At 50.6% G+C, this 24,201-nt stretch overlaps 1 protein-coding gene across 1 annotated transcript in view; it reads left to right on the forward strand.

Annotated features, from left to right (window-relative positions):
- The window catches only part of CD247 (CD247 molecule), a 70,943-nt gene extending 52,500 nt beyond the window's left edge, over positions 1 to 18,443 (forward strand). Inside the window, exons 2-8 of the mRNA XM_037508006.2 lie at positions 13,262 to 13,365; positions 13,634 to 13,690; positions 14,469 to 14,549; positions 15,594 to 15,629; positions 16,363 to 16,419; positions 17,269 to 17,310; positions 18,258 to 18,443. Of these exons, the coding sequence (XP_037363903.1) occupies positions 13,262 to 13,365; positions 13,634 to 13,690; positions 14,469 to 14,549; positions 15,594 to 15,629; positions 16,363 to 16,419; positions 17,269 to 17,310; positions 18,258 to 18,323 (443 nt within the window). The 3' untranslated portion in view covers positions 18,324 to 18,443. The remainder of the gene's footprint in view (positions 1 to 13,261; positions 13,366 to 13,633; positions 13,691 to 14,468; positions 14,550 to 15,593; positions 15,630 to 16,362; positions 16,420 to 17,268; positions 17,311 to 18,257) is intronic.
- Positions 18,444 to 24,201: the final 5,758 nt, after the last annotated feature.

Raw genomic sequence — 24,201 nt, forward strand, 5'->3', positions numbered from 1 at the left:
CCCTGTGTGATTCTGACACAGGCTCCTGTCCACATTGGGTGTGCTGCTACGGGTCAGAAGGAATTAGCTCAACCTGTATTTGCTGGCCTGTATCTGTGCTTGTTATAAACACTTTCCTGATTCTCTTGAGTTAGCAAAAAGCAGAAAAAGCTGCAGCGGCCATCTCCTGGCCACCCCTGCTGCAACATGTCCCTCACCCCGGGGTTCGTGAGTAAGAATGCAGCCCTGGACACAGGCATCCTGGGTAGATCCTGAAGCTGCACAGAAATGCCCCATCGGAGGGAAATAAAATTCAGAGCTCTCACCTGCTGGGCGTGCACCTCAGGAAAGCCCCATGCCTGCTCACAGGGCTCCAAAATGAAAGCAGCTGTCGGTTCAGGGAGTGGCGGCTTTGACGACATTTGGAGTCCCCCTGTGTGACAACACACAGAGACCCCTTGTGCTTCCTTGGGGGTTCTCTGACAAAGGGGGAGGAGCTCTCCAGAGGGGGCTGGGGATGGCAGGTGGGGCAGGTTATCTGCGCCTTCAGATAGGGAGGGAGCGGTCTGACTAGGTGGCTGTGCCACTGTGGACACAAGCGCATGAGGTGTTAACCACTATGGACACGTTTGTGTGCGCGTCTGGCCAGCCAGAGCCAGGCCACCTCCCAGTGACTGCCCCAGAGTCAGTGCCGCCTCCCGCCTTCCCCAGCAGGCCCCAGGGAATGGCCGGGACCCTGCTTCTCGGAGACCCTTGCATAGCCCTCCATGACATCTGGGAGCGGCCCCTCGCTCGACCCCAGGACAGATCCACCCAGCCTGGAGGACTTCTCAGCACAGGGCTGGGGGCGGTGCGGTTCGGGGGAGGGGACCGCAAGTGGGGGCGGGCGCCTGAGTGAACGCGCCCTTCAGATGGGAGATCACTCGTGATAACCCCGCCTGGATGGCAGCTCAACAGGAAACCTCGAGCGAGGAGACAGCTGGGGCCTCGGGGAGGGCTGCTGCTCCCATAACCGCACTGAGAGCCTCGGTGGGACGGGACCGCGCAGTGCCAGCGCCAGGGAGCCCACCCTGGCTGCGTGGGGAGGAAGCCCACCTCCGTCTCTGGGGGAGGGCTGCCCTTTCAGAATTTGAGGGGTGACTTTGGGGCTGAGGTCCAGCACATCCCAGCTCTGGGGCGCTTGGAGAGGAGTCCAGTACTGGAAGTGCAGCCCCTGAGGGCTTTGACAGCCTGAGAAGTTCCCACCCTGAGTTGTATGTGGGGACCCAGGTGCAGTGGGCGGGGGTGAGCACAGGTCCTGTAGCCAGTACTGTGTCTCCTCTTGCGTCCAAGAGAGACCCCAACACCCAACACCAAGGACAACTAGTAGGGCAGCCTTGGAAGGCTCAGTCTAAGCTCCTAAAATGCCAGGGGGTTATTTCACCCATGAGGCACCTTTGTTCATTGAAAATAAAAATAGTGTTTTCTCCCCCAGTCTAGGAGAAGCTTGATTTGGTGGGAAGCTGCTGCATGGGCCTCATCCCTACCCATGCACATGCTGCCCACACACAGACATAGAGCTGTCCACACGCATGCATAGAGCTGTCCACACACATGCGTGGAGGCTGCGAAGCCCAGAAGGCCTGACTCTTGGCTAGGGAGACCCTGCGGGAGGGGGTGTCAGGAACCAGATAGAGACACAGCTTCCTGCACGGCTCTGCTTTCTCCCAAAGAGGTGTCCTCGGCAGCCTTGCTGACAGGATAGTGCCCAGAGGGTAGGTGTCCCAGGCCCCTTTCACCCCGTGGTCTCCCTTGGGTTGCCCAGGCAGCTCAGTTCTAAGTACCCAGAAATCTGCTTGGCCCCTGGAGTGCCTGACTCCTAGCACTGGCTCCCTCTGAACTTTCATCCCATTTCACCTGCCCGGCTCACTGGTGCACAGGTTGGGATGGGAGAAGCGATAGTTAATAACAATTAATAATAATAAATAATGCTTGTTTTTGTGTTCATACATAAATGTAATCATATTCCCAAAATACCATTATAGTGAAAATTTTTGTATTATTTGAGATCCAGACAAACCCCAGTAAGTCATCGCCAGAAATGTACTGAGTCACAGCCAGGTTCAAATAAAATAAAGAAATATATATGTATTATATAAAAATTATGATAACTTAATATATATTGCATGTTATATATTGTATGACTGCGTAGTATATTATAATATGTCTACTATATATATAATTGTATAATATGCAATGTACAATTTACCATTTTAAGCATTTTTACATGAATAATTCAAAGGCACAAAGTACACACAATGTTATTGCAACTATCACCACTATGCATTTCTTGAACTCTTTCATCATCCCCAGAACTTCATCAAGATATATTTTATGCATGTATAAATATACATATGTAGCCTACATAATGTCTTTTTTTGGGCACACAAATACCCATTCTCAAGCTTGCTTTTTTTCTTGCCTAATTTATCTTGGCGATCTGTCCACACTAGCATATACAGATCTCTCTGCTGTGTTGTTGTTGTTGTTTCAAACAGGTATGTATGAATATACCCAAATTTATCAGGTCTCCAGTTAATAAATGTTTACTTTCTTTTTTTGGTTTTGGTTTTTCTTTTTTTGCTCCTGCAGATAGTGACACAATAAATATCCTTGTACCTATATCTGCATACTGTAAAGGCTTATCAGCAGAATAAAGCCTCAGGGAAGTGGCAGCTTCCTGCTAGAATTTTGACATAAGAAGGTTTGATCTAAAGTGGCTCTCTTTTTTAATGACACTAATGTTCAAGAGGATACTGTGGGGTTATGTGCTGTGCAGGGGAAGCACCAGGGCCAGGCGAGCCCCAGTCTCTTCCCCACCTCTGCTACACTGCCACCCCCTCCCGCGCCTATGACCTCAGGGCAGCCACTTCACCTCCCTGACCTTCGGTCTCTTCATCTGCAAAGAGGAGGCCAGCTTAACTCACTCAACTGTTGTTAGGATCAAATAAAGTCAAGAGTATGAAAGACTTTTGTAAATGCTAAGTATGGAGCAAGTGTTTGATATGGTCGTGATTGTTATAACATCAATCCCCACAGTCAACCAGGGAAACCTTGTGTCCAGACTGGCATCGTAAGGTGAGAATGAGGAGTTGATAGACAGACAGACAGATGATAGATAGGTGGCTAGATGAGCTTACAGAAATATATAACACATGCATACATACATATTATGTGTATGCATTGCTCTCTCCTCCCTGTGGCTAGTACCATGCTTGGCACACAGCCAGGCTAAAATGAGAGCCTTGTCCACTGACCTTGTGGGGCTGCTGGGAGGATAGAATGAGTGTAAGTAACTGAAAGGTGAACTCAGATCACCAAAGGCGGTTACCTGCCTGCTATCACTGTTCTCCTCCCAGAGTAAGGCTGTGGGCATGGCCTCTCCCCACGTCCTTCCATAGCACCCTGTGCATCTCCCTCATTGGGGGGCATGGGGTGCTATTTACTTGCTCACTCCCTGCTGAAGAGGCTAGGCTTGTGTTCTTCCCATACTCTTCACTGCGCAGCCCAGTGGATGACCACCTCTGTGTCTGAGTTCCTACCACATGCTCTTGCTTACCTGTAACATGCTTCCTTCTCACACATACCTGGAATTATGAATTATGGTGGCTATTTTCAGAAAAGAAAGCTTTTAGTTTGCTAGAGCTGCCATAAGAGAACACCATGGACCAGGTGGCTTAAACAGCAGAAATTTATCTCCTGGTGGTTCTGGAGGCTGGACGTCTGAGATCAGGGTGTCGGCAGAGTGAGGCTACTGGGAAGCCTCTCTCCTTGCCTTGCTGATGACTCTGCCCACTGTGTCTTCACGAGGTCTCCCTCTGTGTGTGTGTGTGTGCGTCTCCTCATCTTCTCTTCTCATGAGGACACAGTCACATTGGGTTAGGGCTGTCCTAAGACCTCACTTCAAATAGCCTGTCTCTGAAGGTGGTCACATTCTTAGGTACTGGGTGTCAGGACTTCAACATATGAACTTGGGGGTGGGGTGAAGGACAGAATTCTGCCCAACACAGGAATGAAGGCTTGTGATCAATACGTGTTAATGAAGGATGAAAAGGCAGAAGAATAAATGGACCTGCATCCCTTCAGTAAAAACGAAACCACTTTATTGAAAAAAAACCATTGCTTGGTTCATGGTATGTACAGGATGATGTCAGGAAGAAATAAAGATAACTGCATTTGGGTGAATGCAGACAGTCATCAAGGGTCCCACCCTCTCATCATCCTTTGTCCCCCTCTAGTCTCCATCATTCATGCCACCTTGGTCACATCCCTCCTTGCTATTCAGACACAGCAACCCTGATTCTGTCACAGGGCCTTTGCACCTGCTGTTTCTCTGCCAGGAATACTTTTCTTCCCCATATTCCCACAGCTGATGCCTGCTGACCACTTGCAAAAAAAAAACCTGAAAAACAGAATCCATTTCTCTGTCACTTTGTACTTTCATTTCCCTAACCAGTCGTAAGACTGAGTGTCTTTCTATAAGCAATTTGTTTTTCTTCCTCTGAGAATTGCCTATTTATATCATTTGCTGATTCTTCTCTTGGACTTTTTGTCTTAGCTTTCATTTTTCAAAGTATTATTGATTGAATTTTAAACTTGCAAAAAGCTCTAGGAATGAAGCTTTTTATCATAGAATTATTTACACAGGTGAAAAACTGGAAACAAATCAATGAGGGAAATGATTAAATAAATAGTGGAAGGATTCTCATAAAACCATAAAAGAGGATATTCAGTAAAACTATGAAGTAACAAGAAATGCAAACTATGAATATGTGAAATTACATGAAAATATGAAGTTATAAAACTAACTGAAAAAAGGGACTCTTCTCAGGGCAAATTTTTTAATATAGAATGATTACAATTTATAAATAACAAACACTATGGTGTGTGATCTACTATCATGATAATAGAGGTTATATCTGAATGTAGTAGTCTTATAGGCAATTTTAATTTTTCAACTTTTCTGCAAGTTTATAATGACCTGATTTCCTTAAAAAATAAAAATGATTATAGGAAAAAAATTTAATTATTACACAAACCATAACAAGTTTAATGGAAATAAAAATATAAGAAGGGGAAAATTTGCCCATAATCCTGTTACCCCATAATCCTTGGAACCTTTTTCTATGGACGTATATGGTGTAGTTGCTGTGACATGATTAGAATGCAGGCTGTTGTAATATAAGTTTAGAGCTACAACAAAAACACAGTATTTGAAATCTAACACAAAGGAGGTGTGGCAAATTAATGGGGTAATGATAAAACACATGGTGCCAATAAATTATATAGGTGTGTTCTGTAGATCAAGATGAGGGTGTCACCAGGTGGGTCAGCTTCTAGGGACATTCACTAGAAGATCTATTGATCCTACTGGTAAGGAATCCTTCCCAGCCGAGGACCAGTAAGTCACAATGGTGGTTAGGATTCTCGACCAAATGGTATTTGGGTTCCACCTGGCTCTAGACCTTGGACATGTCATTAAGCTTCTCTGAGTTTCAGTTTCCTCAGCTATAAAGTCTCAGTCACTATGAAGATTGCATAAGAAAACTTCTATGTGCTTCCTGTCATAAAATACTTCAACTCACAGTTGTAATTATTATCCGTGTGTGTCTAGCCTGTATCTGCACCACTGCAGTTAAAATTAATTGCTCAATGAAAAGGAGCAACCCCTCAGGGGAGGTCTGGGAACCCAGGTTGCTGTGGTCAAAGGGTTGGGTATCATACCCAGAACAGATTACCCCCTCACCGCCCCCCACCCCGCTGCTGCCACTGCCTTCCTGAAAGCACATGATTTCCTGTTTTCTAAATTCTTAGCTGCACTGTCATCACCACTTGCTGGTGTTGGAGCCTGGGGGTAGGGCTGGGCAGTAGCAGGACCCTGGGCTAAAAGTTGGAGATGCAAAAAGGAGGTCCGGGGACTAGGCAACTGGCTGCTCCTACCTGAACCACGGGGTAGTAAGATTAACTCTGATGCCATTAACTGCAGTGAACTGAGAGCTGATCAGGTATCAAGCTCACCCCCACCTCCATGTCCCGTGCCTGGGGAGGTAGATGTGACTGTTCCCTGGTCACACAGCCCGTCAAGCGGCGGAGCCAGGACTGGGGCTCAAGTGTCCACTTCCAAAGTCTCTGTTTTTGCTGTGATGGTAACATACTTCCTACTAAGAGGGGACAAGCTAGATGGGTGGGATTCTAAGGCTGCCCCATGGAAGTGAAAAAATCTGTGGTTTTTGCACTTTTGAAGGCAGAACAAGGACAAAGGTTTTTTGGTGGTGGTGGTTTTTTTTTTTTTGAAGCTGAAAATTAGAGCTCTCCACCAGCTATTGATGGGCAGTGAGCCCCCTGTCAACTGAAGTATGCCAGCAGAGATGGGGGCTGCAGAGTAGAAGTTCCCACAAAATGTGGCAAACTTGGAGAGAAAGCCCAGAGGCACCAGCATACCCCAGAGACAACTGACTCAGCACCAGGCATGCTGGAACTTTCCAGTTCAGTGACCTTCCTGAACTTTAATTTCCTCATGTGCAAAACAGAATTGGTAGTAACTCTGCCCATATCAAACCCGAGGATTAAATCAGGTGTCACAGAAAAGGATTCTCTAAAGTGTATGCTGAGTGTAAATATAAGTTACCTTATTTTCAATTTGGGAAGCCAGGAGTCCTCAGAACATCCCCAAAGTGCTGAGTTCCTGCTGTGTGCCAGCCCCTTTGTTCATGGTCTGATCTTAACTTTACACACCGAAAGGTGGGTATCTCCAGCTTGAGCTGGGAATCTGAGAAGTTGCACTCCCACTGCTGCTTTTGCCCACAGATCCTCCATAGTGGCCAAGAAAGTGACTTGATACTGGGGCTCATGAGAGCCACGGGGCAGGGCATTTCCCCACACAGTATCTCATCTCATTTGCATAATTACCCTTGAAGTCGGTCTCATTAAACCCCCCTTGCAGGGTGGGGAGGCGAAGCTCAGAGAGCTTGAGAACACTCTCCCCAAACACAAAGTCAGAAGGGGCCGATTCAGAATTTGTGTCTCAGTCTCTTTGGCTCTCAAGCCCTATGTTCTTTCATCTTCTCAAGGGGCCAAGTGCTGGGTGAGGAGGCAAATTCGCAAGTGAAACAAAAATGCATCATCTGTGCTTTCCAGGGCTTGTTGGGAAGGGGACACATAAAACAGCCATGACTCACTGTCAAAAGCTGGCGAACAGCAAGGGCTGTGAGTTCAGAGCAGTGAAAATTCTGAGGCTCACCTGAGGCAGAGAGGTGAGAAGGGCACCTGACATCAGGAGAGCCAGGAATCCCATTCAGCTCTGCCACTGACCTGCAGGAGTCCTGGGGATTACTTTGTTGCTCCTCTGGTCTCAGTTTATGGACCTGTGAATTGGGTCCAAATAACCCCCTTGCCTGCCTGTAGGGTGGTTCAGAGAACCAAACCTGATCAGGCCCCAGAAATACAAATTGGGGGGCTCAAATGAGAGGTGCCCTTGTTAGTTGGGTGGGAGGGATTTCTGCCATGCCCTGCTCCCCAGCAGGGTTTGCTGGAGGAGGCTCACTGCGGGGAGCTGCCCTGTGCTTGCAGTATGACCACGGCAGGACCGGGCGGATGACAATCTCGCCTCAGAAGTTCCAGGCTGAGAGGCAGACACATGTTTCAGATACATCTCACTCAGAGAAACCAGATTCTAAAAAGGCACTCCCCAAACCCCCTCCTGCCCAGGCAGTCCTCTGGGGTCCCAGCATCTTCCTGTTACTAGGCAGTGGGGTGGAAATTCTTGAACATGTGAAGATAACAGAAGGGCTTGGGAGATGCTTGCTCATGCTGGCCGACGAGACTCCGAGATGTTTGACATAGTTAGTGCCTGGATGGTTACTCTGTCCTTGGGCTGCCCTCGAACGCTCCCTGGGCAGAGTCTCCCACGGTCTGTTGCAGTATCCTACTGTGCCTAGTCTTGGTGGTGCTCTGGAGGCTCCCAACATGGCCATTTGAAGGACCAGGCCAAACCCTGCTGCCTCTGAACTCCATTAGATTGTCAAAGAGATGCTGCGGCTCGGATTCTTCCTCATTTTGTGCTCCGCCTCCGGGGAGATGGGGTTTCCACTCCCAACCTCGCAGAGGCTGTGACCTGCTGGCCTGACTCATCAATGCCTGTAGAATCCAGATTCCCAGTTCAGCCAGGCCCTGACCACACCAGGTTTGTGACCCCGATGGCAGCGACCTTGCTGGTGGGGAGCAAGGGGCTGTGAGTGACTCAGGGCTGCAACCGTGCTCCCTTCTCACTCCCCAGTGTCCAAATCCGAGATCCGCTGCTGGAAGTACCCAGGCATGCAGGACCAGCTTTCCCGTGGGCGACATCAGAACTTTGCTTGGTCCTGGAGTAACCTGAATGCCCTAAAACAAAAACACACACTCTCAGTCTGGCCATGGTGGTTTGAGGGGTCTGCTCATGTTAGGGTGCCTGCAAGAACCCTGCATCTCAGCCACACCTAGACATGTGTTCTGCCTTCCCCCATTGTACATCCATATTTGCTGTGTGTCCGTCTAGTTGCAGAATCTGGTCAGGCTGGAGTGGATCACCTGTTCGACCTAGGAAAGTTGGGGTACCCTCAGGGAATTGAGGCAATTTCCCCTTACTTTGCCGGTTCACCAACTCTGTCTCGTACAGGGCCCGGAGAAGGGATTGTGGAGACCTGGATGGGATGGATAAAGGCTCACGGGGTCAGAGCCACCCTCAGGGTTTGCTGCTTTGTAAATAGGGCAAGAGCCCGTCTCTCCAGGCCACCACCGTGTCCCGGCCTATGCCAGGAGGCCATCGCTAGGTCTGCCTTTGTTTTTCCTCAGCACCTTTGTTCTGACACAAAGGCAGTGGCTTCTGAGTGGGAAATCACGTGACTGCTCCGAATGTGTCCCCCTCATCAAATGCTCGTGGGTTCCAGATGACGCCACAGATGCAGGAGCCGGTTATCTGTGCAGCTGCGAACAGGCCGAAGTCAGGAGCTCGGTGGCTCTTAGTCCTACCCAGTTTAAAAGTTACTGATAACATTTGACTCTTCCCCCTCAAATAAATGTACGGATGGTAATTTGAGGGCAAAGATCAGAGTGATGACGATCGCTGATATCCTGCAGCACTTATTATTTGCCAGGTCCTGCCCCTCAAAAGAATTATTTAATCCTCGCTGCCAACTCACGAAAGAGGTAATACAATCCCCATTTCACAGATGGGAGAACTGAGGCTCAGAGAAGTCCTGTGACACGCAGTACACAACAGCGAGTCTGTGAGAAGGATTGGGGCTATAATTTTGTTCATCCTCTCTGTTTGAAGGTGAACTTTATACTTGTGGGAGGTGTGGCTGCAGCAGCATGCTCTCAGCTCTGGCCTGTGTTCAGGTCCAACTGCGATGGAGAAGGGATGGAGAGCCTGGTGAGACCCTCAAGGTCCCTGGGTTCCCTTTCAAATGCCAGAGTTCTCTCAGGTGCCCTGGATCTGGGGCAGAGGAGAGGAAAGCATGAGATAAATCAGCTTTGCCAGTTTGCTAGCAAGGGCCTGGGAGTTCCCTTTGGGACCGAACGTGGTAGAAATAGAAATAGGTGCAAAAGCAGCTCAGGGGAGAAGCAGAACAGTCTCTACTTGGGGAAGGCGGTGGGGAAGAAGCTGAGACCCAGAAGGGAGTGGCTGTGGTTCTTGTCTTTGAGTTGGCATTCCGGAAAGCTGCTTTTTCAGAGAAGCCACCCCCGGCCCCTGCCATGTGTGTGGGCTCTTGAGCTAAACCCTAAGCCCCAAGAGGGCAGAAGACCCTACCCAAATGTTAGACATCACTGTCCTTCTAGAGGAAATTTACAAAAACACCCATCATCTCATTTATTTTTTATTTTTTTTTTTTGCAAATTTTTTTTTTATAGAGGCATGTTTTATTTATTTGTTTGTTTGTTTGTTTATACATGCACTGGGTACAGTCAGAAGCGCGGGAGGGTGAGAGAATTCACCAGAGCCAGAGCGGGGAGCAGAGCAGGCAGAAGGACCGAAGTACACTGCTGAGGGGAGCAGCGGGCAGCAGGAGAGGTTTGCGCGCCATGTGGGACCCTCCTCCAGTGGCCAAGGAGCAGCCAGGAATCGAACCGGCGCTGCAGAGGCTGCGGGCAGCTTCGCAACCCAGCGCTCAACCGCTGTGCCACCGGGGAGGCACCCATCATCTCATTTAATTCTCACCATACCCCTTAAGGTACATATGATCACCCTCCAGTTTACAAATGGAGAAACTGAGGCCCAGGAAAGTGAGGTGACTTGACTTGCCCAAGATCCCACAACTACTTAGTGGTAGGGAAAAGGCTAGAACCTGCCTGATACCTGCATCCTCTGGCATCGAGCTGATGTCCAATGACTAGTTAACCCAGTATGTAATTTTCCTGGGTCCCGAGTTCCTTTGTGGGGTCCTCACCTTGGGAAGTGCGTGCAGTCTAGTTCCCCTCCTCAGCCAAACCGGCACAGCACAGTGTCACGGGCCATAAAATCGTGCTGCTCTTTACAAAGAAAGAAAGAAAACCTGTTCCGATTACTTATCTCTGGGGAGGCACCCAGCCCCCCGCCCCCACTGCACTGGCTCTGCACAACACAAAGAAATATTTCTTCTTATTTGTTCTAAATTTACTGTCCAGTAGTTTTTCTGTTCTCATTTTATGTGGCAGGCAACTGAGCGATTTCTCCCAGCCCTTTTTCTGAATCTCAACCACCCCTATAAATCGCTGCTGACACCTTCCCTCCAGGACTAAATGAAAAACTCTCCCCAGCTTTGGTGACCTCTGCTGGGGGCTGGTTGGTCTCCCAAAGGCCATTAGAGTCCTATTTCAGTCGGCTGCGGCTTTGGGGACTACCCTAGGGCTAGGGCTCAGCCAGCTGAGGGCAGAGCCAGGCGTCTTCCCTGAAAATTCCCTGACCTCTAATGACTGTCTGCTGGAGCCTTGAGCTCTGATGTGGGGGTGGCAGACACGGAGATGCAGAAGATGCATTGGTCGCCAGCACTTAGAGCCTAGACTTTTATCCCCCGACAGGTTGTTTCTGCAGTGTTTTGGGGGAGGCAGGCTCTGTGGGAGCAGCACCCTAATTTTCACCAGGGGCTCAGGTGGCAGGACCTGAGTGGGTTTCAGTGGCTGCTGAATGGAGGGGCCACGCTAGCAATGGCAGGCATGGTCTGCCATTGGAACTGGCCCACATGAAGTCAGCCGCAGGAGTGAAGGGAGGGCGTGTCGGGAGCTGGGCCAGGGCTGGTCAGTCAGGGCCCTGGCAGGGCTGGACGGGGAGTCTGGCCTTCAATTTGAGTGACTGGGCCAACAGTTGAGGCGGGGGATGGGACTATGGGAAGTTTACAGAGACCAGCTGCCGAGGACGCAGAGGGAATCCAGGTGGTAATCAAATGTTTGAAGTCAGAGGGATTCATGGGGGGCAGTGGAGACGCTGGGGCAGCCCTGAATCACCAGTCCCCACGGGTCATGGGGCAAACGTCTGCATCAGGATGGGCAGGCAGGGGGAGGAAGAACCACAGACAGACACTGCTTAGGGCAGTATTGGGAGACTCTCTCTTGCCCTGTGTGCTCCTGGGTACACCTGAAGATCTCTGTGCCTCAGTTTCCATCTGGTACTGCTGGGAGGATCTGACAAAGAATGACATCAAAGCAGTGTCTGACACAAAGGAAACACCAAAGAAATGTACTGTTTACACTTTACACTCTGCTTAACAGAAGAGGCAGCTGAAACAGGGTTAACAGCCTGCTGCAAGTCACACAAGCGGGTCAATGCTCCTGATCTGGTCCTTTGCCCAAGAAAAGGCTGCAGCAGCCAGCAGGTGGCGCCCCGGGTTGGGACGAGCCTGCGGTGGATGGTCCAGCCTGGCACCGCTGTCCTTGCACACCACTGGGCGTGAGAAATGCTATGCCCAGCTTTACAGGCTGAGCTGCTGACATATACCTGGTAGAAGTACAGAACAGACGAACATGCGTGTCTCCTCACCCACTGTGCAGTGAACTTTCAAATACAAATGGCTTATTTTATTTAACCTGAATACCTTTTGTACCTACCTCCCCAACCCCATTGTACTTCAATGCCAGCGCCAACGACATGTACACTAATTATAGTTTGACAAAGGTTACTATGGCAGTGAGTGGTTAGAAGTTCCTTGGCAATTTGGGGCGGGAGATAGGCTTAACAGAGAGGCAATTTAAGCTGCATTTTGTAGAATGTATCAGATTTTATCAGATGGCAGCAGGGAATATGTAGTAGGAATAGAGCATGCAAAGGCAGGGAGGCAAATGGAAGAAACAGGTATGTCCTGGGACTGGCCAGTGGGCCAGGGCTGAGTTGTGGGGCTAGGACTGGTGGGCAGGGAGAGGTGGGGCAGGGAGAGGGAGATCATAAGTCTGTTTTTCATGAGACCTCTCCAGGGTCTAGCCCCAGACCCCACAGGGGAGATCCAGTTCAGGGCCTGGCTTCGGAGGACACAGGAGTCAGGGGGGAAGTTAACTCAAAGCCTCACTGTCCTAATTGTGTTAGAGATCGGAAGGATCTCATTCCCCCACCAGACCTGGTGCCTCCCTGTGGAACCAAGTGCCCTAATTCAGGTGGTGCCATTCATCTGGATATGGGCATCTTACAGAAACTCCCAAGGTACGGGAGCATACAGGGCTCATGCACCCCCGAACCCCATGCCCCCAAGACTGAAGTCCTATGCACACTGAACGTCACCATCCCCCCTACTTTTTGTCTCCCTCCTATCCTCCCAGGCTCTGTGGCCCCTCCAGGCTCTACTTCCACTGTTGGGGCAAGCTAGGTTTTCTCAGGCTCTGGGGCAGAGGAGTTGGTCAGATGGGCATGGGGATTGGATCCAGTCTCCTGTCACGATTTTCTTTTCTTTTTTAAGATTTATTTATTTATTTATACAAGCACTGGGTACCGTCAGAAGCACAGGAGGGTGAGAGAATTCATCAGAGCCAGAGCGGGGAGCAGAACAGGCAGACTGATGAAATACGTTGCTGAGGGGAGCAGTGGGCAGCAGGAGAGGTCTGCCACGCCGTGTGGGACCCTTGCAGGTGGCCGGGGATCAAACCAGCGCTGCAGAGGCTGCGGGCAGCTTCACAGCCCAGCGCTCAACTGCTGCGCCACCAGGGAGGCCCTGTCACGATTTTCTTGACCAGTCGGGCCACGCTGGGGTGGTAAGGATGTGTCCTCTTACCTGGGGCTGGCTGACCATCTTCTCTCCTGGCACAGAGGCACAGGCCTTTGGCATGCTGGACCCCAGACTCTGCTACCTGCTGGATGGGTTCCTCTTCATCTATGGTGTGGTCATCACTGCCCTTTTCCTGAGAGCCAAGGTGAGTGCCACCGGGTCCTGGGAAGGAGGGTGTGGATGCCCTCACTCTGTGGCTGTTTGGAGAGGCCTTGAACTTGGAAAGTCTCAAGCTTGGTGGCCACCGGCAAAGCTGAGATTAAGCTCTGCAAGCCACACATTGGGCGGGCCGGGGAGGGGCACAGGGATGTCTGGTTGAGCACAGAAAAGAGGCTGCAGAGCCACCAGCCCTGCAGGGAGGGGAGATGAATGGTTTCAAGAGCCGGGCAGTAATGTGATGCACTCTTTTTCAGTTCAGCCGAAGTGCAGAAGCCCCCGTGTATCCACAAGGCCAGAACCTGGTCTACAACGTAAGTCAGCCCCGTGGAGGGAGGTGTGGTCCTCGGCCTGGCACAAGAGAAGGGCCTCCCGGGGGGCACTGGGTGTAGGTCTGAAGCCTCCCCCCGCCCAGGGCTCAGATTTTTAACCATCAATCAAGGGATAGTAACTGTACCTGCCTCCTGGGTGTGCCGCAAGGTTGACAGCTGTAAGGATTTGATAGCTGGAAAGCACCACAGTGCTCTGGAGTCTCTTAATGTGGGGTGAAGATTCTGAGAATTTCGTTAAGCCACTTCCTGGTCGTGCAAACGTCATAGAGTCACTGCACCCCTAAGCTGGATGGTGCAGACTGCTAGGTCCCCTTCTCCCATGTTTTCCATCAGTGACCCACATGACTGCATGAGTGAGCTTGAAGCCCTGTGAGGTAGCACAGGCCTGGGGATCAGGGTAGGGGGGAGCAGGAAGGTAATAGAATTTTCATGGGGGCAGGACAGCGATTCATTTTCCCTCTACAGTGGGACTTGAGTGGAGCTGGGTAAGCTCTGCACACTGCTATTTCTTTACTTTCTGAGGGGGGGCGGGTATTACTTCTCACCCCACGTGGCTGACCAGCAGGGAGAAAGCACTGGTGCCCTTGGGGGAACCCGTCCCGTCAGGGTAATAATGCCTGTTCTCTGACACGATGGCTTCTGAGGAGCCCCTTACTGCACCACACCTGGCCCCTGCCCCTTTCTTTTTGAGCCTCTGTGAGTCAGCCTGGCTGCCCCCGCCTGCCCCTGCCCCTCCTCTGAGGTTTTCCTGTCTGTTTAGGAGCTCAATCTGGGACGAAGAGAGGAGTACGACGTTCTGGATAAGAGGCGCGGCCGGGACCCTGAGATGGGAGGGAAACAGGTAGGGTGGTCCCCTCCGGGGCTCCGTGTAAGCTCCCCTCCGTGTTTGGGGCGGGGGGCAGCTGGGAGGAGCAGGCATTGAAGAGGGGCTCCTGAATGCCACCACACTCCACCCTAGTAAGTGCGGGGCCTGGGGCAAGAGACAGCCGGAGGCGCCCACGCTCCAGTAGGCGCCCTAGCCCTCAAGTCCCAGCACCTTCTTGCTCCCCTCAAACTACTCCTCAGCCACGCTGGCGGGTACACACAGTGGCATTGTCTACCCCCAGGAGGAACGACCTGGGCAAGAGGTCTGCAGAGCAAGAGTATAAGCCACAGGGCAAGACTTGGGGCCCAGGTACCCCTATAAGCATAGGGAAGCTCTGGGAAGACCACCTTGCCTGTGGGGAGAGGAACAGCTGGATGAAGCCCAGGAAGTGTCCTCTTAAGAGCAGGTCTCAGTGTAAAGGCCTGGGCTGCCCAGTGGCCTTGATGTCTCTGGTCACAACTGTCCATTCAGTCCCCTGCAGGCCCTCTGAGCTCTGAGCTAGAAGGTTATTGTCGGAGTGAAGGAGCAAGCAAGAGAGGCCCTCCGCTTCTTTAACCCCCACCCCCACCTCAGCTCTTCTCCCCCGCTGTGGACAAGGGGGCTGGGGCACAAAGGGCCTGTCTCTGTATGGTGAGACTCCTTCCCCCCTGTCTGGCCCTTCTCCAGACAAGTCTCCCCGTACCTTTCATCTTCAGCCCCAAATTCCACTTGTAAGCCTGTGACAGTGTGGAAATACATCTGCAAGGGGACAGAGGGGCCAGCCCCCAGCACACTCCCCTGCCCCGGGCAAGGCTGCACCACGCTGGCCCTCGGGAGGTACACCAGGGAGCAGGGGATGGACAAGCGTGCATTGAGGGCTCTGGGGGGGCTGGGAGTCCCCAGAGGGAGAGATGGGACTCAGGCACCCAGGAAAGGGAGATGCTGATGGTGGAGCATACAAAGGATGGGGGTGTGGGATGAAAACTCTGCTGGCCTAGATTCCTGAGTCTCCCCATGACGTGCTGCCCTTATCTTTTCTAGCAGAGAAGAAAGAATCCCCAGGAAGCTGTGTACAACGTGAGTAGAGGAGGTGGCACATTTGCCCATAAAAGTTTGGAAAGAAGGGCTGGGAAGGGACTCGGAATGGAGGAGGGGATTGGAGCCATACTCCCCTGGCTGACCCTGCCTTGACCTTCACTTTCCTGGGTCAGATAATGCCTCCCCTGCTTGCTGCCTGCGGGGCGGCTGCTGGGAAAGACCCTTCACATGTCTTCGCTCCCTCGGCCCCTGAGCCTGATGCTGAAGCTCCTGCATCAAGCTGGGGGGAGGTATAGTGAGGTCAGACTGAGCAGCCCCTCTGGGGGGCTTCTGTCCTGGGGATGTTTTCCTTTACTGTTGAAAGGACATCCTCACCACCCTGGATGGGGATCTGGTTGTGCTTCCAGTTTGTTGGCCAGGTCTGCCATGAAGGGCAGTTGCTCCTTCCCTCCCGTGGTTGCTTGGCTCACGGTCCGTGGCGGTGGCTGTGTAAAAGGGACATTTCACTCAGATAAATGATCCTGGGGGTTCCACCTGAGCCCTTGTCTGGTCCAACACCTGTGTCCTTTGGCAGAATGCCCCCTCTTATCTTGTTGAGCTTCTCAACTCAGTGCAAATGGCTGGCAGCTCAGAGGAGATTCCAGAGGGCTGAGCAGGAAGAGGGCAGGGTTGGGGCAGAGATGTCTGTACAAATAAGGCCTGGAACCTCAATTCTGGGAGTCAGTGTTCTTTTATTAGTTAGTAATCCAGCATCTCCCACCCTCTTCTCCAGGCCCTGCAGAAAGACAAGATGGCGGAAGCTTACAGCGAGATTGGGAGGAAGGGAGATGTGAGTGTTGATCTTTCCTCATTCCCAAGGATTGGGGGGTAGGGGGACACTATAAGGGCATTCTCATGGTCTTCTTGACACACCTGCTGAAGGTCTCCATTGCCATCCATTTCTCACGCCACCCATACAAGCCCCCGTGACGGCGCAGAGACAAAGGAAAATCTGGCTCTCACTGCTGGACACAAGATTTGAAGGAGGGGTTGATTCAAGTATTTGAAGTGCACTAATGTGTCTTCGGCACTCAGGACTTGCTCATAAAGAAATAAAAATTTCCAAATGGGGGAGGGGAGTGCTGGACCCTCTAAGCCGGGCCCTGTGGGATTGCTCAGGTTGTATGTCCAGGAAGCCACCTGGTCTGTGCCTGGCTAGGTAGATGGTCTCACTGAATTCCCACAATAACCCAGAGAGAATCGTGGGCCTTTGAGTCCCAGGTTAATTAACTTTTGCAGCCAACTCAGCTGGTACTTGGGGAGCCAGAATTTGAAAGGACTCAGCCAGAACTGTGAGCTACTACCTGGCTGCCATTTCCAGGGAGTGTTGGTGATGAGTCAGCATTTCCAGGACTGTGGGAGGCCCATTTATTCCAAGCAGTGGACCAGGTGGTCAGCTGCCTGTGACCTAGATCCTATGAGGACCTGAGTGTGCCTGAGCAAGCCTGGGCCTCCTCAGGTGAGGCCTGTCCTCAGGTGAGGCTCCGAGTGTGGCCTGAGGGCCCTTTTCTCCTGGAGAGGCAAGGGTGCTGCTGGGCAACAGTAGCCTCTGATTCTCTGGAGGCCCTGGCATGGGGCCCTTGAGCAGGAAGGCCTCTACTAACTGATTGCTCACCCTTTTCTGGTTTTACTCTCACAGAACCAGCGGCGCAGAGGCAAAGGAAACGATGCCCTTTACCAGGTGAGAGCCGATGGCGGTGCCTCAGGTCTACCTCTTCCCAAGGTGGTACCCTCAAACCAGGGCTGAGGTCCAGGCACCCACTATTTGCTTCTTTGAGGTACCAATTGTTGCCAACAGCTGGGCAGGGCAAGCCCGGGCCTCCTCTGCCTGGCAGCCCTGGAGCAGGGGCACTGGTCACACAAGTCACTGCAGAAGCCTTGCCCTGCCCTGTGTCCTTAGAGCTACCATGGGAGGGTGGGTAGACTGAAGGAAAAAACATCAAGGTAAAGAACAACTTTAAAAAGAAAACATGATGTTATCAGGGTCCTGGTTTATGCAAATCAGTGTAAATAATTATATTCTAAAATACAGTCCCCTGGGTTTCCATTAGCTAACTGGACTGACTTCAGAGTGGCAAGCTCTGCTGGTGTGTGTTCAGGGTGACATCAGAGAGCCACCAGAATTTACTCTGGGGGCCTGACCCCCAGAGAAGTGTCCGGTGACATTGGGCCTGCCTGTCTACCTGGCCTCAGACAAATAGCACAACTGTATTTGCCTGGCCTGGGAGGAGGCTTGGGAGGGTTTGCTGAGGTCAAGGAGCCCCTCTTTCCAGCTGCCAGTGACAGCAGGTAGTCTGGGGAAGCCTGGGCTCTTCCCTCATTCCAGTTCAGTCTTCTGCTTGGGGGACTGTCCTTCCTCTTTGGCCTGACAGGAGCTGGCTGGTCCCAACCACTGCAGCACTTGGAAACTGGCCAGAGGGGAGATGAGATGTTAACAGGAAAGGAATGGCTGCAAGGCCACTCCCAGCAGGGCACAGATCCTCAGGGTGAAGCTCCCCACTTGTTATATGAGGGGGCTGTTCCAGGGGTTCTGGAGGCTGGTTAGGGGCTGTGCTGTGGAAGATACCTTTAGGCCTCTGAGTGCCGACCAGGGCTTCTGACCTGCTTCTTTTTCTGATTTTCTGACAGGGGCTCAGCACAGCCACCAAGGACACCTATGATGCCCTCCACATGCAAGCCCTGCCCCCTCGCTAAGGGCACAGATTCTACCACTCACAGACCAGAACCACAGACGCCCAGACTGTTAAAGACACCGGATAAAGCATTTATAGCCCAGCTCACTTGTCTCTTCTCCACCGCCCAAGAACACCTCTTTATGAAAGTTGTAACATGTGGTCACGTCAATTCCAGACTGTCACACAGACTCCTTGTCCCTGGACGCTCTGAGAGTGTGACCCCAGGGTTACAGCCTTGTCCCCTCAAGCCCTGCCCCGGGAGCCTGAGAGGCGGGTGCAGCATGCTCTGTGGGTAGCACTGTCTGGGCAGCTCCCGGTTCCCACCTGGGAGACAGACACACCCTGCCGCAGCCAGGTGTTGAGTCTGTGACCTGTATATTCCCCTGAGCAACCCCCAATGTCAGCACATGTCCTAATAGGCTGCATTGTTCTGTCAGTATATGAGTGGCTTCGTGCCTGCTGTAAATTTGGCTTCTATTGTTAACCTTCCTCCTCATTTCAATATAACTTGTGATTGGGGTGACGAGGCTGTTGAGCCCAGTGAGTGGGTTGGGCGGAGGCAGGATGGCATGAGCGCCTTGACAAGTGGACACCAGCCAGCCGGGGATGAGGTGTGAGCAGGGAGCCATCACGGAGGCTCAGCTAGAGCCCTGGAGAGACGGGAAGGGCCCCCTCAGGCAGACATTCCGTTACAGAATGGGTGTGCCAGGTTCCAGGGGCACCCAGCGAGGAGTGAGCGTCCATGTCCTGGTGGAGCTCACAAGAGCTCAGGGGCTGTGAGAGGTGAACAAGCTGCGGTAAAGAACAGATTGTCAGCCCAGACACGACAAAGCATGGGGGGACCACAAGGGGGGCACTGGTTCACCTCACCTTGGATGACCCCCCGCACTGTAAGGCTGGAAGGAAGACCAACACCCTATGGGCGCATGGGGACACCTCGGTTCACCCACTTGAACGTTGCTGTGTGATGAGAATTCGCGTGGCCATGGACAGAGCACCCCTCTCTGCTTGGGTTTAATTTATACTGGTTGCTACTCCTTACTCTTTTGCATAATAAATGCTTTAGTGAAAATGAGCTTTCCTCTAAGCTTTATTTCCAGAGCTGAGACTGCATTGGAGATCTAGTCAGCAGGAAGTCAGCTGCTGCCCAGAGAGGTGCAGCCACAGACTCAGGATGCCACCAGGGGCAGCGTCACTTCCATCAGAGAAGGAAGAGGGTGGCATCCTGGTTGGTGGCAGTGCAGAGGGACCCTGAGAGTCGCACCAGGTGCCGTATAGTCTGCAGAATGGGTCAGGCTTTTGTGGGAACAAGAGAGGCTGATGGGAAAGGAGCAGTTGGGGTGCAGGGCAGGGTGTAGGGGCTGCTGGAAAGGAGCCTCCTTATCAGAACACTGTGGGCTCAGGGGGCTGGGAATCAAAAGGGCAGCTGATGCCACAGCACAGCTCAGTCCATAGATCCTGGGAGGGATGGAGGACAGAGGACTTTTCAGTCCATTTCCCTCACAAATGGTCGCTCTCTCCCCCTGTCTTTCCTCCACCTGTGCTGGTTCTACATGTGGCCCCAACTCATCCAACCTCTGGTCCATAGTGGGTTGAGACTTGGAAACAGAAACAAAGTCCAAGGCCATGGCCATTAAAAGCCCCTGAGTGGGCCTCCCCGGTGGTGCAGCAAGTTGAGCGCCACGCGGTGAAGCTGTCCGCAGCCTCTGCAGCGCGGGTTCGATTCCGTCAGCCAGAGAGAAACCCACATGGCGAGCAGACCTTTCTTGTCTCGCCCATTGCTCCCCTCAGCAGTGTCTTCAGTCTGTCTGTCTGCCTGTTCTGCTCCCCACTCTGTCTCTGGTGAATCCTCTCACCCTCCCGTGCCTCTGGCCTGTACCCCAGTTCTTGCATAAATGAAGTAAAATCTTAAAAAAAAAAAAAAAAAGACCCTGAGCATCTGGGATTCCCAAACACATCTCTGTAGGGTGAAATTGTAGCAACCAGGGCATTTAATTTGTAACCTGGCCTTCTAGGGGAATTCAAGTCCACTCACCAAACACCTGCCTAGCACCCACCTATTCTTGGTCCAGCACTTCCTAGCTATCCAGGGTGGATAGAGAGAAAAGCATCATCACAGAGTCAGGGATGTAAAATTTCATCAGATTTCAACCACATCATAAAAAAGAATCTGGTGTCACTGCTGTCCTGAGACACAGAGGACAGGCTGGTGGCAGCAGCGAGGTGGATGTGAGTAGCTATAATTAGGGGTGCAGGCAGAACCCAGAGAGGTACTGGGTTCACAGGAGGAATGGCCTGAGAACAGGATATTGAAAGATAGTGACCTCCAATGATGCCACCTGGTCATGAGGCAAAGGATTCTACTGGCCCAAGTTCATTAAGACAATGGACAGTCCCTTTGAGCTGCTTTTCCTTTATCTTCTACTTGCTGGGGTTTTTTAAACCAACATTGGATTCATCTATTGTAAAAGTGAGTAAGTAGGCCTCAGACTTACTTCCAAGGCTGTTGGCTGAGGAGAGCTTGACCCATTTCTGTCAAGCATATGATTTAAGAGGCAAGAGCAAAGTGGAAGTCAGTGGTGGGTGTCAGGCTGACTGGACAGGGCATGAAGACTTACCAGACAACATGCAAGAGAACCACAGAGACAAAGCAGCTGGGAGAGAAATGAGTGGACATGTTCAGATCCCCAGTGAGGGTGGCCACCCCAGACAATGCCGCCATGCTGGGTACTACGGGGGCTCCCCCTTCCTGAAGTCTGGAAGCTCCCTCTCCACAGTGTAACTGGATTCCCTCAGTCCCAAGAAGTTACAGTTCATATAATACAACGTGCCATCCACTTACTTTAAGTAGAAACGGCACACTTTACATAAACATCCTATTTCATAAGTGTTAAAATATGAAGGTCGGTGTCTTAGATATCAAGGAAGTAGGTCACTTATTTGCAAAGAGAAACCAAAATATGCATGTGTGTGTGTGTGTGTGTGTGTGTGTGTACGTGTGAAGATGGAAGCTTTCAATATTTTAAAAAAATTGCATTACTTTTATGTCATGAACTAGAGGTAGGGAGGGTATGGCTTTTTTTGAACAGTATTTTTTCAAGGCTCCTGGTTTACAAACATTTGGTTGAACCCAGATTTGACAGGTAAAAACAGGGCCCCTAAGCAATGCAAACTAGGGGGACAGCTCGGAGGGGCCTAGGCAGGGTCATCTGCTTGGCCCTTCAACAGTAGCCTTGTTCTGTCTGTAACTCATGATGCATTTTGGTAGCCGGGGTGGACATTTCTGTGAACTGGTGACTAAATTCTAACTACAGATGTCCTCTGCCTTCAAACCCAGCAATAAAAGCAGGTATTAGTCACATCCTCTTATAGGGAAGTCAGAGTGGTGGATGTGACTGGACGTGGCTCAGAATAGAGCAACCTTTTATAAAGGTTGGCGGGGTGATAGGATCTCATCGGCACTTTATCTTCATTCCTTAGGATGTGACAAATAGATTTTGCTTTCTAAAGTCTTCCTCATGCTGGACAGTTGACCACTCTTCCAAGCAGGATTTCTGTTACAAACTTGTACTGTATTAATAACCTCATAAATTTAAATGCAAGCTATACATATAAGGAGGGGTGGAATGAAAAGAAAAAGCTCTTTGAGGCAGAAGTAGGGGAAATGAGGACCCATACAATATTTCCCTTTCCATTTGGGGCCCTTGGCAAGATGGCCACCAGGTCCCGAGACAACAGCTCTCTCCACCTCCCAATCCCAGGAGGACACACTTGAGTGCCCTCTGCTCACTGGTTACACACCTCCCAACCTCTTCAACAAGCTGAAGTTATCTCTGTGGCAAATTCATTTTGAGTCATATTTTTTTTTTTTATGCAATTAACTAATTTGTTGAAGACACAAAGTGTTGAGTAGTGAAGGAAGCTAAGCTCTGTCCCTCAGATGGGAGCCCAGATGCCAAGTTAAGGATTAGCTTCCTTCAGAGAATGCTCAGGTGGCAGGAAATGCCAGCGGGTCACTTCAGTTTCAACAATAAATGTGACAAAGTTGAGTTCAATGCCAGTTCTGCAGTCACATACAGTGAGACAGGAGCTTTGAAGTGCTCTCTTGCAGGATCAATCAGGACCTGTGCCTATGATCACACAGAGACCTCAGGTCTGGAGATTTCTGCTGCTGGAATCAGGGTCCCACTGAACCACGAGGGCCTGGGGTGGGGAGGGAGCGATGTGGTGGCCACAGTGGCACCTGGTGCACAGGGGGACCCACTCAGGAGGACTGGGCGAGGAACCAATGTGATGACATGATTTTGGGGCCTCTGAGAACACCCACTGGGAGAAGTCAGCTGGGAGGCTTGCGTGCGCAGTCTGAGTGGGAATGTAACTGCGAGCATCCAGAATGCCAACACAACTTCAAAGAAGCGCAAACAATGTGAAAACACTTGAAAAATGGTTTAATGATGTTTTACAACAGAAATGAACTGTACAGTTACAGTAAGTTTAATATATATAAAAAATTACAGCAGACAAATGCATCTACACAAAATCTACCATTTCATTCTGATTCACTGTCGCCTACACAATCTCTCCCAAGCCTGCAGCCTCTGCAGGCGGCCCCAGGAGGGGGAAATCATATAAAGGGCACTTTTAAAGAGACAGCACCGCTCACGTTCCCCACCACCTCCTCTGGCCTCGGGAGGCATCAGCTAATTCCCACAAATGTCAGGTTGCTTGTGTTTCAGGTTTTCAAAACCGAGAAAATGTGTTTCCTTCCCAGGGGCCCAGGTAACAAGGTCCCCAAACTCCAAGTGATCAGCTGATTCTTATAAAATAGTCCTATCAGAGGGGAAATGGCTAGCCGGGCGCTCTGGGGCAGTAAGGCTACACAATAGCCACCCAGATCGCCAAATATCTAAGGAGAAATGTAAAAGGACTCCCAACAAACTACTCAGGAATTGTCACTGCCTCATTAAAGCTGCTGGACAATCTTGGAAAGAATCATTTACACCACATCTTAAGTTTCCACAAAAGAGAACTCAAACTCACATTTTAAAGTTAAGTACATAAAACAAAAAGTTTTGGGAGGCCAAGGGGCCAGTTCCCCCTTGTGTCCCCTCCCTTGACAACAGTGGAAAAACACCCCTGAATCAATGTTCAAAAAATAGTAAGAAAAAGGTGGGGGGGGGGGAGTTAAGATATTTAAAGACAGAGAGAAAGAACACATCTTTAGAAAAACACTATCGCTGTCTCTTTCAAACAAAACAAAATCTCAGTTGGAACAGTGATCAGCGAATATGCAATCCAAATTGAACCTGGTGGAAGTTTATTACCAAATATTATGTACACTCAGGACTTTCTCGTTTTCTTCTTTATTATGAACACCTAGGCAGTGAAAACTGTTAATACATACATAGACACACCCAGAACATACAAAAATACTATTATTTCAAACTACTAAGAATAGGACAGTTATTTTCATGCTATGACTTTAAGAGCATTACACTGAAACAAACAAGAATTTAAACGACATTTTTTTTTTTAATATCCCAGAAATATACCAAAATATACATCTAAGCTTTGGAATTACTGAGGTTAGACTAATGCAAGTGCTGGGTAATCGTACTTAATACACAAGTCTAAGGTTCTGCAGGAAAGAAATTATCTTTGGTATCTGCATCAGGCTAATATTATTAACATTTGGATTTTGCTTTGGGATAGAGCTTGTATGACCCTAGAACCAAATACCCCCCCACCCCCAATCAACTGAGATTAAAAAGATCCATGTAAAAAGTTCATTTGTAACCCTCCCACCCCCCAAGTTAAAAAGTCACAGGCATCTACCTAGCACAAAAGGTTGTGAAATACAATGCATAGTTGCACAGTGGTGCTGCAGAAAAGGAACC

The sequence above is a fragment of the Talpa occidentalis genome, unplaced genomic scaffold, assembly GCF_014898055.3.
Source record: "Talpa occidentalis isolate TD23 unplaced genomic scaffold, MPIMG_talOcc4v2.1 talOcc4.12, whole genome shotgun sequence".
In the NCBI taxonomy this organism is placed as follows: Eukaryota; Metazoa; Chordata; class Mammalia; order Eulipotyphla; family Talpidae; genus Talpa; species Talpa occidentalis.